Source organism: Nansenia antarctica (genome assembly GCF_963989245.1).
Source record: "Nansenia antarctica genome assembly, chromosome: 9".
Classification (NCBI taxonomy): domain Eukaryota; kingdom Metazoa; phylum Chordata; class Actinopteri; order Argentiniformes; family Microstomatidae; genus Nansenia; species Nansenia antarctica.
This window is the reverse complement of record NC_137679.1, coordinates 39,936,642-39,951,641: the sequence shown is the minus strand read 5'-3', so window position 1 is coordinate 39,951,641 and position 15,000 is coordinate 39,936,642. Positions and strand designations below refer to the sequence as shown.

The 15,000-nt window shown below is 48.5% G+C and overlaps 1 protein-coding gene across 1 annotated transcript in view; it reads left to right on the top strand.

The window, feature by feature from the left end:
• Nucleotides 1-15,000, top strand: part of brsk2b (BR serine/threonine kinase 2b) — a gene marked incomplete at both ends in the record, with an annotated part of 77,502 nt that overhangs the window by 31,586 nt on the left and 30,916 nt on the right. Inside the window, 5 exons of the mRNA XM_080539775.1 lie at nucleotides 5,766-5,851; nucleotides 7,951-8,091; nucleotides 9,941-10,057; nucleotides 13,449-13,482; nucleotides 14,612-14,680. Coding sequence (XP_080395901.1) covers nucleotides 5,766-5,851; nucleotides 7,951-8,091; nucleotides 9,941-10,057; nucleotides 13,449-13,482; nucleotides 14,612-14,680 — 447 coding nt within the window. The remainder of the gene's footprint in view (nucleotides 1-5,765; nucleotides 5,852-7,950; nucleotides 8,092-9,940; nucleotides 10,058-13,448; nucleotides 13,483-14,611; nucleotides 14,681-15,000) is intronic.

Below are 15,000 nucleotides of genomic sequence, written 5' to 3'. Positions count from 1 at the left end.
AGCAACTCCCTGGGTCCTGGTTACTAGCTAAGGCACCAGGGCCTAAACCCCTAAATCAGGGGAGGCTGGTGGAGGTAGAACATCGGAGGACGGGGCTCATTGAACCAGGTATCAAACTGACACCGTTCCTCATTCCTCCGTTCCGTGCGTTACAATGAGCCCGTCCTCCGATTGTTCTACCTCCGCTCGCCTCCACCTGGTTAGAAGGCTCCTGCGGTATGCGCCGGCGTGGTATTCCACGGTTTGCTAGTAACAACATCGTTAAGCACACACACAACGGACTGTGAAGCGTTAAGTACCGTCGGCCGTATCTCCAGTACAAACATGGATATGTGTGTAAAGCCTTTAAACACAAGAAGCTGTCATCATGTAACTGTCTATAAACATATACTACCAGACGTTCTTATACGGGGTATGGTAACTTCCTGTCGCGAGGTTTACGGCCTGGTTTATGAGCAGACCGTTAAACGACGGTAAACGCTAAGTGAGATGCTTGGGACGGTCTCCCAAACTCTGACGCTGTCTCCTGTTGAAGTTGAGATTTTAAAACAGTTTAGGTTTTAGGGGGTTAAGGGTTTAGGGTTAGACGTCGGGTTAAGATTAGGTTAAGATCCGGGTTAAGGACGAGGGGGGGGGGGGGGGGGTTAAGGTTAGGATTAGGGTTTAGTGGAGGGCCCCACTGACAGTAGCGTCTACCTCCAAATAACCCAGCGTGCTGCTGGCATTTACCTCCTGTTTATCTCCCGGCATAAAGTGCAGCTCTGGTTTTGAATCATGAAGCTTTATTGAGCGTGGCTAACGGTACAACCACCTGCTGTTTAATATCAAGATGATAATAGCTAAGGATATACAGCAGTGTTGTTTATGTAGCTCTATATGACCAACAGCAGTCACCACAGTGGTGTGTAACTCTATATGACCAACAGCAGTCACCACAGTGTGGGTGTGTACCTCTATATGACCAACAGCAGTCAGCACAGTGGTGTGTAACTCTATGAACAACAGCAGTCACCACAGTGGTGTGTAACTCTATATGACCAACAGCAGTCACCACAGTGGTGTGTAACTCTATATGACAAACAGCAGTCACCACAGTGGTGTGTACCTCTATATGACCAACAGCAGTCACCACAGTGGTGGTGTGTACCTCTATATGACCAACAGCAGTCACCACAGTGGTGTGTAACTCTATATGACCAACAGCAGTCACCACAGTGGTGTGTAACTCTATATGACCAACAGCAGTCACCACAGTGGTGTGTAACTCTATATGACCAACAGCAGTCACCACAGTGTGGGTGTGTAACTCTATATGACCAACAGCAGTCACCACAGTGGTGTGTACCTCTATATGACCAACAGCAGTCACCACAGTGGTGTGTAACTCTATATGACCAACAGCAGTCACCACAGTGGTGTGTAACTCTATATGACCAACAGCAGTCACCACAGTGGTGTGTAACTCTATATGACCAACAGCAGTCACCACAGTGGGGGTGTGTAACTCTATATGACCAACAGCAGTCACCACAGTGTTGGTGTGTAACTCTATATGACCAACAGCAGTCACCACAGTGTTGGTGTGTAACTCTATATGACCAACAGCAGTCACCACAGTGTTGGTGTGTAACTCTATATGACCAACAGCAGTCACCACAGTGGTGTGTAACTCTATATGTCAAACAGCAGTCACCACAGAGGTGTGTAACTCTATATGACCAACAGCAGTCACCACAGTGGGGGGTGTACCTGGATGACACAGGCAGATGCGTCTGCCTCTATGGGAAACACATTGCTGTTCCGTACAGGAAATGGATGTGACACCCAGCGCCTCCGACACTCTGTGGCTGTCACTCCGCATTACTTCCTGGAACGGTCCGTACTGGAGGAATGTTCCGGAATGTGACGCCCAGCGAATGTATATTATGCAGTGCACACGACGCATGAATGCTGGATGCCTGCCTGCTATGGAGTTGTGTATGTGTACACTATTAGCATAGAGGGGGGATGTCTGTGTACACAGACGCCAGCGTGTGATAACCGGAAGCCTCAGATTAAGATTAAGAAATCCTGGACTCAATCCAGTTTTCAACTGGGGAATCTCCACAGAAGACGCATTTAACACCAGAACAGCCGTATTATTTGACCCTTTGAGTAAAGACAATTTTAGATATTTGCACTCCATCAAATTTCAGGACCCTCCTTTCATGACTTTTCCTAGATATGTGCGTTCTACCACCAAGGATCCTTACATTTTCTAAATCACATCAGGATAAGCTAGTATGAAGCTATTTAGCTGTTTTTCTGTGTAGGAGGCAGGTGAATTTACACGGTGGCCAACTAGTGGTCGTTGTGTGTAAGTAGCAGCTTCCCATTGTAAAGACTATGGTCATTTGACCATTTGGTAGGGATGCACCGAAATGAAAATTCTTGGCCGAGGCCGAAGCCGAATTTAAGGAAACACTTGGCCGAATACCGAATACCGAATACCGAATGTGTATCGGCAGTTTTAAAAAATTTCATTGCATAAACTAAATACATTTTGCTTTTTATTCATGCTTCTCAAAGAAAGAAATTGAGATTGAAAAAAATTTACTTTTATTGAACATTCCAGCAGACATCAGTCTATACCAACAAAGCACAATAAATAAAATAAATCAGTCAAATTAAATGTTTTTATTTTCCCTGAATAGCTGCTGAAAGAAAATATTTGTAGGCCTACAACAAAAAAGTGCATTGGGATAAAAGTGCTTTGAGCCTACTTTTTACTAGGCTACTTCTTTTCGTAAAAGACCATATTTAACATTTTAACAAAATGTTTTAAACTTTTTTCATTTTAACAAAACATTAGAAAACAAACAAACAACATTATGCCTATACTTGACTGACTGCTCAAATTAAATCTGTCTGTATAACGTATGTATATAACTTATGTATGTGTAGCTTGTCAGCTATGGCATGTCAGTTAAATGTGCATAGGGATAAATAAAACAAATGAATAACTGGCTGCCCTTTAAAACAATATAAGCCTACTTATTCAGGAAAAGTGGCAGGTTCATCGATGCCCAAACTCAGTGGCGGGCGGTGCATTTCACACCTAGGCCTTCAGTGATGTCCGACACATTCCTACCTGAATTATTCTACCTCTTAATACCATCGTTATGACGCCATGGCTCTAGAAACTAGACAGAAACACAGTATAACCGGGCGTTGCATCACCTTAACATAGTCAGACAAGTACAACAGAGTTATATTAATATTTCCGAAGCATTTTTAATCAATAAATCCGCATTTACAATGAAGAGTGTTAAACTAACATCTTTAAGATCGCTACATTACCCACGTCTGTCGTCTCGTCCACCATAATAGCGACAAAGGGTGCCTTTTTAATCTCCATTTTGATCTCTTCTTCCATCACTTCAGCAATAGCAAAAATCAGGTCGTTTTGTATTTTGCCTGACGTCCCAGTAAACACTTTGTTTGTGGACAGGTGGTAATGTAAATCTGGGTTGTTTTCAGCCAGAAAAGAAAGAAGCTCAACGTAGTTTCCTCTGTTTGTGGACTTGGCGCTTTCATTGTGTCCCCTAAATGAAAGTTATTGTTTACCCAAAAACAGGACACAATCGATCAGTATTATCGATCAGTCAACGAAAGCTTTCGTTGTGAGGCTCCGTTTCCCTGCGCCCTTTCAAAAGTTTCACATCTACCGGCATAGTTCCGCATCTCAATAGTGAATATCAATAGTGCGTATCAATAGTGCGTAGCAATAGTGCGTATCCAATCAAAAGACGTGCTGGGTGCTGACATCATTGAGCCTTACAGCAGGCGCCGTTGTTGCTTTTGCTCGCATCTACGTAGGTTTACTAGGTACGCCACAGGTTTTCTCGTTCCAATGTTAAGTTACAGGTCGAATCCGCAGCACCGTTTAATGTGAAGGCGGGCAGATTTTTGAGCCCCCTAGCAACACATTTTGATTGGATAAAAGCTCTAACATAAAGGCCAGCCCTCCAAATCTCAATCGGAGACTGGAAGCAGCGCAACCAAGAGGAAAGCTATGAAATGAAGAGAATAGACTATGGGGAATCATTAATACATATTTGTGGAAAATATATATTAAAATAAAATGTGTATTCTGATGATGTTTAGGCCAGCAGAGAAGGCCTTGCTGGCCCTGACGTCACACCACTGCCCAAACTGCTGAAGGCTCTGGCCAAGGAATGGGCTGCAAATCTAACGTTGGTATTAACTCAAACAATCCAGACAAAAAATCGAAATATTTAAGTCCATATGTAAATAAAGTTATGTGTAATAAAGTGGAATGAAACAGGGAAAAAGTATTGAACACTAGATGAAAAAAGGGCGCTTGTGACTTTAAAAAGTAATGGCGATTAGCGATGTTTAGCTTAGCCAGTTGAACAGAAGTAACTTCACTTTTAACATCACTTCCCGGGGTCGTAGAGGGCTGGTTGACGGCTTAAAATGACCGTGATGACCTAAGGACCTTATCCAGCATAGTATTGTGTTTCTACCCCGGGCATAGCCGGTGTTATTCACGGACAAACAACTCGTTATACGTTCGATTTGGGCTCTTCGTCTCATTCGCCGAGCAGCATGGGATGCTTACACTGTTTGATTGCGTCATCAAAACACGCCCACTATTCGGTTGTAAACATTCGGTGTTTTCACACATTCGGCCGAATACCGAATGTGCTTTATTTTGCGATATTCGGCCGAATACATTCGGTGGCCGAATGTTCGGTGCATCCCTACCATTTGGCTCTTAGAGTAGGTAAAATAGACATGGCTGTTCTAGTGTTAAGACAGTGCTGGAGAGGGTTACTTGGGAAGGGGACAGAGCCTGTCATTCTTTCTTTTCATATAAATATGTGAGTACCTATGCTTTGACCATACTATGCAGACATGTTCAAGAGGGAAAGGTGGGGGGAGGGAGGGAGGGAGGGAGAAAAACTGAAAATATTCATGCTTTTTTTTTCAATGTACATTCAATGTACAAAAAAAAATGTAAAAGACACATTTAAGACGATGACTAGGTCTGATCTGTGCCCAGGAAATCACACCCCCCCTTAATTGTCCTTGTACCCACCGTCTATGGTGTTGAGGGGGGGTGGGGGGGTAGGGTAGGGTGGAGGGCCGTACACGGATCACAGTGTGTGATTAATGAGTGTGTGGGTAAGTGTTGACAGGGGGCCAGGACCCCTCACCAGCGATCTCCGTGCCCACGGGCCCCGGTGTGTGTGTGGTGTGTGTGTGGTGTGTGTGTGGTGTGTGTGTATGGTGTGTGTGTGGTGTGTGTGTGTGTGTGTGGTGTGTGTGTGTGTGGTGTGTGTGTGCCCACGCGGCCGTGACGGAGATGAGCCCTGGCACCGCCAGTCCTCTTCATTCTCTCTTTCTTTTCTTTCTCGCGCTCCTTTCCCTCCCTTCATCCGTCCTCATCATCAACGGGTGAGTGATGTTATGGAGGTGACGTGAAAGTGGTCCCAGAATGGCAGGGTTTACGCCGGGTTTGACTTCAGTCAGTGTGCGATGGCCGTCAAAAATAATGGGTTGTGGACGAAGATACTAATGTTCCCCTCTCTCTCTCTCTCTCTCTCTCTCTCTCTCTCTCTCTCTCTCTCTCTCTCTCTCTCTCTCTCTCTCTCTCTCTCTCTCTCTCTCTCTCTCTCTCTCTCTCTCTCTCTCTCCTCTCTCTCCCTCTCTCTCCCTCTCTCTCTCTCTCTCTCTCTCTCTCTGTCTCTCTCTCACAGGTGGAGCGAGAGATCGCCATCCTGAAGCTCATAGAACACCCTCATGTTTTAAAGTTGCACGACGTCTACGAAAATAAGAAATATTTGTAAGTATGACTTTCACTCGTTTCTGGGTTCACCGAGGCGCTGTGACAGACGTTATAACAACAGGCTAATGTGTGACATCCATCATGCTGCCAAAAAACCCCCGGATGCATGGGTCATTTGAGGACATTATATCTATCTTGTCTTATATCACTGAGCATTGTATTGAATGCATCCAATAATAATAATAATAATAGCTTTTATTTGTATAGCACTTTTCCTGCAAGCGTTGCAGCTCAATGTGCATTGTATTGAATGCGTCCACTGTGCATTGTATTGAGTGTATCCGATGCGTATTGTATTGAGTGCATCCCCTCTCCCCTCCCCCCCTCCCTGCAAGTGGCCCCAGGTTGTTGCCTGCAAACAAGAACAAGATGTTCTCTATCAAATGACCTGGTAAAATAAGGGTGAAATACAGTACCAGTCAAAAGTTTGGACACGCTTTGAAACACACCATTCAATTGAAAGGGGGAAGTGTGTCCAAACATTTGGCTGGTACTGTAAACAAATAAATAAAGAGAGAGAGAGAGAGAGGGGGGGAGAGAGAGAGAGAGAGAGAGAGAGAGAGAGAGAGAGAGAGGGAGAGAGAGAGAGAGAGAGGGAGAGAGAGGGGGGGGATGGAGGGAGAGGGAGGGAGAGACAGCAAGAGACAGCGAGAGAGAGAGATTGATTGAGATTGGCAAGCAGACTAACATTAGCGAAGTTGGAAACTGCAGTTTAGAGTTAGAACGACACTTCTCCCCTCCCAGCCTCCCTGACTGCATATCGAACTGACAAACACGTAGGAGAAGTTTAAGAAACCACTTGAGAAACAGTTTTTTTTCTCCCCGCAGGCCATTCCCACACACACACACACTCGGCAGTTTATTCGGCATGTAATGTGTCGACGGTCGCTCTCGGTTTAACCTGCACTCGGCGAGCGCCAGGTTTAATGTATCCATATTTTATTCTATATATTAATCTCTCTGGGCGGCCTCTCTGCTCCACCGGCCCGGCTTAATGCTCTGTTCAATAATTGATAAAGGCACCGGAGCCGAGCGGAGAGCTGGAAATTTGTTTTCCCCCAATATCCCGATGACACAGATGGATCGCTGACACGGACGCCAAAGTGTTTTTTGGCTCAGAGAAATGTTGCGCTCACAAATCATGTATGAATGTGTTCCTCATTTAACTAGCGTTAGCAGGTGAACGCTTGGGCACATCCCTTAATCTAGTCATAAATCAGTGGGGGGGGGGGGGGGGGGGGGCTAGAGACACAGCAGTGTGGGATCTGTACTGTCTCAGTCTCACACACACACACACACACACACACGCACGCATACATACATACATACATACATATACACACACACACACACGTGCGTGTATACACACACACACATACATACATACACGCACACACGCACACACGCACGCACATACACACACACACACACATACATACATACATGCACGCACACACGCACACGCACGCGACGCACGCACGCACGCACGCACGCACGCACGCACGCACGCACGCACGCACGCACGCACGCACGCACGCACGCACGCACGCACGCACGCACGCACGCACGCACGCACGCACGCACGCACGCACGCACGCACGCACGCACGCACGCACGCACGCACGCACGCACGCACGCACGCACGCACGCACGCACGCACGCACGCACGCACGCACGCACGCACGCACGCACGCACGCACGCACGCACGCACGCACGCACGCACGCACGCACGCACGCACGCACGCACGCACGCACGCACACACACACACACACACACACACACACACACACACACACACACACACACACACACACACACACACACACACACACACACACACACACACACACACACACACACATACATACATACATACATACATACATACATACATACACACTCACACTCACACACATTATAATGATAATAATAATAATAATAATAATAAGAAGAAGAAGAATGTATATTGCACCTTTCCTGACACCCAAAGCACTCACATTGTACAGGGAAACTCCCCCCCATCTCTCCACCACAGTGTGGAAGGTTGTTGTCATAGTTACCTGGTTCTAACAGGTGTGGTGGTTCTCTCCTCAGGTACCTGGTTCTAGAGCACGTCTCGGGCGGGGAGCTGTTCGACTACCTGGTGAAGAAGGGCAGGCTGCCGCCCAAGGAGGCGCGCAAGTTCTTCAGACAGATCATCTCAGCTCTGGACTTCTGCCACAGCCACTCCATATGGTGAGGCTCCCTCACACACACACACACACACACACACACACACACACACACACACATGCATGCTGTCAATGTTTATTTAGGTTAAATGAAAAAGGAAAGGGATTCAAAGTTTGTCATTGCACAAGGTACAATGAAATGCATCTATGCTCTAGAGGGGGCATCTAGGCAAGGGGTCGGCCATAGGCGGCGACCCTGGAGCAATTAGGGGTTTAGCGCCTTCCTCAAGGACACCTCGACACATGGCCAGCCGGGGTTCGAAACGCCGAACTGCCGACTTTGTGATCATTAGACGCCGTACCTAGAGGCTCTCTGTTGGAGAGACTGCCAAGTTTTCCCTGTGTTTTTAAGGCCGCTGTGTTCTCTCTCTCTCTATCTCCCCCCCCCCCCCCCTCTCTCTCTCTCTCTCTCCCCCCCCGGCCCCACTCTCTCTCTCTCTCCCCCCCCCTCTTTTTCTCTCTCTCTCCCCTCCCCCCCCCCCCCCTCCTCCTCTCTATCTCTTTGCCTTTGAGCTGACAGGGTTATTAATACAACATTTAATTTTGAAGTAAGTGAAACTTGTCCGGTAGGCAGTCCTGTAGACTTTTGACATGTTTGCTATATTGCGTTATAAACCTCCTGTCGCCCCATTGCTGACGGTCCATCCCGTATTCCTTTGGTCTCTTTTTTATCTACGACGATGTGTTGTCAGTCCATCACTGACTCTTTGATACCAGACAGGGATCATCAAAGAGGTCTTGACTCTGAAGGAAAGCCTCTGATCGTCGGAAACATGTATTTTGTTGTTGTTACGGACGGGGTCGCAATTCCTAGAGCGACCCGTAGGTGTCTCACTCCGGCCACTCACTGTGCCGTTTCACTCTCACTCACTCACTCACTTCTTATGCCCTCACTCCCCTGCTCAGTCTCCACAGTGTCTGTTTCGCTAGTCCGTCCTGCTAAGGAAAGTGAGCCTTTGATATTCAGAGTTTGAGGAATGAGACTTTGTTTTTCTGTGCTTGTGTTGTTGTTTGCGAGTAAAGCTACCTTTAGCCATTGACTATTTCTGTTTTAGAGACCTTGCTTTCTCCCATTTGATTGTTTTTGAGTGTTTTTTCAAGTACCATTTTCTTCAGTAAAGTAAACATCTATTTCTGTCAGGTATGGTATATAGGATGATTGGACCCACGTGCGGCGCATAGACTGAGGTTACCAAAGGCAGAGATATATAAAAATGAAAGTTATTTTACTGAAGAAAATGGTGACTTGAAAACACAGGATACAAAACACAAGCGGGGAGTGTGAGGGCATAGGTGAGCATCAAACACTGGTGCTATTAATAAGCAAGTCCATCATGATGAGTGAGTGAGTCAGAGAGTGAGACGGCACACCTAGTGGTCGCACTGGGAATTGCGACCCCATCCGTAACATGTTGTATGTTGTCTGACAGGTTGGCGGGACAACAGACCTGTATTTATCTATTGGTTTTTCACCTCTGCTTGTTACTACCTACCTACGGCCGACAATCCATCAATCAATGAACCTTGTTTTTTTGTTTCTCTCTCTCTCTTTCTCTCTCCATCTCTCTCTCTCCCTTCTCTCTCTCCATCCCTGCATCTCTCTCTCTCTCTCAAACTGTCTCTCTTTCCATCTCTCTCTGTCCATCTCTCTCTTTCCATCTCTCTCTCTCTCCATCTTCCTCTCTTTCCATCTCTCTCCATCTCCCTCTCCGTCTCTCTTTCTCCCTCCATCCATTTCGTTCTCCCTATTTCCCTCTCCATCTCTCTCTCTCCATCTCTCTCTCCATCTCCCTCTCTCCATCTCCGTCTCCGTCTCTCTCCCCCCCCTCCATACCTCCCCCCCGCCCCCCCAGCCACCGGGACCTGAAGCCAGAGAACCTGCTGCTGGATGAGAAGAACAACATCAGGATAGCAGACTTCGGCATGGCGTCTCTGCAGGTTGGGGACAGCCTGCTGGAGACCAGCTGCGGGTCAGTTGCCACACACGCACACACACACACACGCACACACACTCACGCACACACACACACACACACACACACACACGCACACGCACACACACACACACACACACACAAACACACACACACACAAACACACATACACATGCAGACACACACACACAAACACCCCCACACCCACAGGGCCACAGAGAGGTCAGCTGTGATAACCAGAGCCAGCGCTGCTGCCCACCCTGCATCTTTACAGATTAGCGTCAGAACGACGCTAAACCTCTGTCCATCAGCAGAGGGGGGGAGGGGGGGTGGGGGTCACCAGTGGGGACGGGGGGGGGGGCTGAGCAGGAGGTCATGAGGAGGGAGGGCTGTACTGGGGGTCATCACCAGGGGTAGGGGGAGCTGTGCTGGAGGTCATCAGGAGGGGGAGGGGGAGCAGTCCTGGGGGTCATCAGCAGAGGGTGAGGGGGGGGCTGTGCTGGGGGTCATCAGCAGGGTGGGGGGGGCAGTCCTGGGGGTCATGAGGAGGGAGGGCTGTGCTGGGGGTCATCAACAGGGGGGGGGGGGCAATCCTGGGGGTCTTGAGGAGGGGGGGGCCTGTGCTGGGGGTCATCAGCAGGGGGGAGGGGGGGGGCAGTCCTGGGGGTCATGAGGAGGGGGTGGTGGGGGCTGTGCTGGGGGTCATCAGCAGGGGGAGGGGAGGGCTGTGCTGGAGATAAGAATCAGAAGTTAGCGTGGAATGCTAAGCGTGCGTACTGTGGTGAACTCTTTGCTCGGGGAGTTTAGGTTCTAGGTTTTTAGCTCTCTGTCCCCATTCAACGCCAGAAGCGCAGGCAGGCAGTGACTACAATGACTCAGTAAAGCAAACAACAGAAACAGCCATGTTTGTTTTATGTCTCTGGGCAAAGTCACCTCTCTCACGTTGCACATTGTGTGACTTCCTGGTACGGTATGAAGGTATATATATAACTTATGTACGTCCTTAGAAAGAGACATAGAACCCAAGGTTGGATGGTGATGGTGATGTCATCAACCTTTACGTCGCCTCTGTGCGTCTGTCTCTGCGCGTCTGTCTCCCCGTTGTCATGGTGATTCATACAGGAAAGTTCAGGGTTAAGTGTAAACTGCCAGTGTTCTCAAAGGAAGTGTAGGCTAGGCTAACTGTCGAGGGCGACAAACTGCCCTTATGCAAAACGCTTCTTACCTGAAACAAGTGTGCAAGTGTTGTGTGGCACTTTTGTTGACTTGGTTTATTTTAGTTTTTTTCTGTGAAACGTGAGACTTGACTGTAGTATGTAGATGTGATATATATAACCTGATTATGAGATTAAGACACTGGAGTATGCAGATGTTAGTCAGCACTGACTCACCAAATTCATATGATATTTGTCACTTTTTTTAAATATATATATATATATTTATATATACTGTATATATAAATATAAATTATTTTACTTTTTAGAACATTTGTAACACTTTTAATCCAAAGTGATTTACAATTACGAATGACAAATTACAGGGACATTCCCCCTGGGGTAACTGAGGGCTAAGTGCCTTACTCCAGGGCACACTAGTGATGGTGTTTCAGGCAGGGTTTGAGCTCACAACCTTCCGATCACCAGTCCAACTCACTCTCCACTAAACCACCATTATATTTATTTTTATGCGTCTCCACTCCACTAAAATGTATTTTTCATGTGTTGGAGGCAGGGGGGGAACGCATGCTTATGGATCTGAATGATGCGGTTACTTAATTGCGACAGACCGCATTAAAAAACACTACATTAGATCAAATTACTTGTACTCTGCATAATATATATATATAGAAATATTTTTTTAAAATGTAAACCCTCAAATTGAATCATCCATTTGACGTGACATGTCCCCTAATGAAAAGTTATTAAATATTGCGACGTTCGGAGAAGACTCTGGACGAATTTCCCCGCTCCCCCTGCTCCCCCCCCCACACCCCCCATGCCACGTGACGCTGATCATGTTCCGTGATAATTAGTTTGTGCTTTGCATGCTTCGACACTGCGCTGTTTGACTAGTGCAAATTGACTGGTTTTGCATACATTTGCATAATTCAATACGACACTGGCAGTGAGGGTAGGAGTGTTTACAGAGACTTGGGGGTGGGTGGAGGGCAGGGGGGGGGGACGTTGGGGAACGGGGGGGTGGGGGATGTACGGACGGTGTTTGCATAGCGCTGAGACGTCCAGACGCTGTGTCAGAACAACGGTTATTAACGTTATTGATCCATTAACTATTCACACACAGCAGCACGCAGGGTTTTTGCGCACACCTCTAACAGTTGATTAGGTTATTGAGTGATAAGCTAGAAGACGGGGGGGGAGGAGGGGGGGGAGAGGAGGAGGGGGAGGGGGTGGAGGGAAGATAGAGGGGGAGAGTGAGGGTGAGAGAATGGAGAGGGAAGATGGAGGGGGAGAGAAATAGAATGGGGCGAAGGGGGTGGTGGGGGGGTGGAGAGAGAAGGAGAAGAGAAGGGGGTAGGAGGGAGAACGGGGGGGAGGGAGACAGAGGGGGAGAGAACGGGGAGGGAAGACAGAGGGGGAGAGAAGTAGAATGGGGCGAGTGGAGGGGGGGGGGCGGGGGAGGAGGGATCCTCACCGTAGGAGGTGCATTGCTCTGTGTGTTCAGGTCCAGGGCGCGGGTCTCACCTACACAGCGCTGGCTCGGGGATGCCTGCACTCGACAGGAACAGGAAATGCATTTGTCAGCTGAAGCGTGGAGGAGGACACACTGTGCTGCTGGGAGACTCTGGGCCAGAGACGCATTCAGGCAAAGGAGGCCCGAAAAAAGCTGTTTAGCTGTTAGCGGTGTAGCTAACAGCAGAGTGTCCCAGCTCTCTGACAGGAAAGAGGAGGAGAGTGGTGTGTGTGTGTGTGTGTGTGTGTGTGTGTGTGTGTGTGTGTGTGTGTGTGTGTGTCTGTCTGTCTGTCTGTCTGTCTCTGTGTCTGCGTGTCTGTCTGTCTCTGTCTCTGTGTGTGTGTGCATGCGCGTGTGTGTGTGCGTGCGTGCGTGCGTGTCTGTCTGTCTCTGTCTCTCTGTGTGTGTGTGTGTGTCTGTCTGCCCCTGTGTGTGTGTCTGTCTGTCCCTGTGTGTGTGTGTGTGACAGGAAAGCAGAGTGTACCGCAGTGTGTCCTGTTAGATAACAGGCCGTCATATTCCTCCACGTCATGGTGCCTCTGTATCCATGCCATGTGATGCTCTCTCCCCAGTGACATACTGTATAGTCCTTGGGCAACATCCTCCTCTTGGTATTCATGTTTAGAACTGTGTGTGTGTGTGTGTGTGTGTGTGTGTGTGTGTGTGTGTGTGCATCTGTGTGTGTGTGTGTGTGTGTGTGTATGAAGCCTATGTTTATCTCTCTCTCTCTTCACAGATCTCCACACTATGCCTGCCCAGAGGTCATCAGGGTAAGTGCTTTCCCTCTCTCTCTCTCTTCCTGTCTTCCTGTCTCACTCCCTCTCTCTCTCTCTCTCTCTCTCTCTCTCCCTCTCCCTCTCTCTCTTCCTGTCTCGCTCCCTCACTCTCTCTCTCTCTGCCTGTCTTGCTCTCTCTCTCGCTCTCTCTCTCTCTCGCTCTCTCTCTCTCTCTCTCTCTCTCTCTCTCTCTCTCTCTCGCTCTCTCTCTTGCTCTCTCTCTCTCTCTCTCCCTCTCGCACTCACTCTCTCTAATGCTCTCACTCTCTCGCTCTCTCTCTCGCTCCCTCTTTCACTCGCTCTCTTGCTCTCTCTTGCTTTCTCTCTCTCTCTCTCCCTCTCTCTCTTCCTGTCTCGCTCCCTCACTCTCTCCCTCTCTCCCTCTCTCTCTCGCTCTCTCTCTCGCTCCCTCTCTCGCTCTCTCTCTCGCTCTCTCTCTCGCTCCCTCGTTCGCTCGCTCTCTTGCTCTCTCTCGCTCTCACTCTCTTTCTCTCTCTCCCTCTCTCGCACTCACTCTCTCTCATGCTCTCTCTCTCCCTCCCTCCCTCTCCCTCCCTCCCTCTCCCCCCCCCTCTCTCTCCCTCTCTCTCTCTGAGTCAGTCTCTCATATATAATAGCAGAGGAGGTAGCCTTGTGCCGTCCGATGGAACACTTTGCAGTACTCTAGTCTCGTCTCTGTATTCAGTGAGCCATCTCTCTGGTCCCAGCCCCCCAGGGCCCCTGGGCTCTGCCATGTGATATGTTGTCATTTCAAGTTGTCAAACGACTGTCGGAAGGCACTTCCTTTCTTTTTTTCAGTTCATGTTTCCGTTCTTGAGTTTTTTCCTCTCTTCGTCTGGCTCGCGGCTAGCATTAGCATTTAGCCATACCGGTAGGACATAAATGGGTCATTGATGACTTTCTGACACTGTGTTTTTGGTCCTGTCTTTCTTCATATCCATCTCTCTCTCTCTCTCTCTCTGTCTCTCCCCGCCCCCTCTCTCTCTCACCCCCCCCCCTCTCTCTCTCCCTGTCTCTATCCCTCTCCCTCTCTCTCTCCCTCCCCGTCTCCCCTTTCTCCCTCCCCCCCTCCCCCTCCCTCTCTCTCCCCCCCTCCCTCCCCCTCTCTCTCTCTCTCTCTCAGGGAGAGAAATATGATGGGAGGAGAGCAGACGTGTGGAGCTGTGGGGTGATCCTCTTTGCTCTGTTAGTGGTGAGTGACAGCCGCTGTTAACCTTGTGACCATCCCTGACATCGCGTGCCGTCCCGGGCGCCCTTCCTCTCTCCTCCCTGACCTGACAGGCCTAACGACAACCACCACAACAAACACAATATTAATAAACACAGCACGATTTTTTTATTGTACATATTTCTTTTTTTTTGTCCTCGGCTTATGCGCTTATACAGTATATAATATATAGTAGACATATATATGTTACGGTACATGTGGGAAAACTAGGGTTAGTGTTAGGTGCTAGGGTGACTTGGTACATGCTGGCATGTCTAACCCTAACCCTAACCTTAACCCTAACC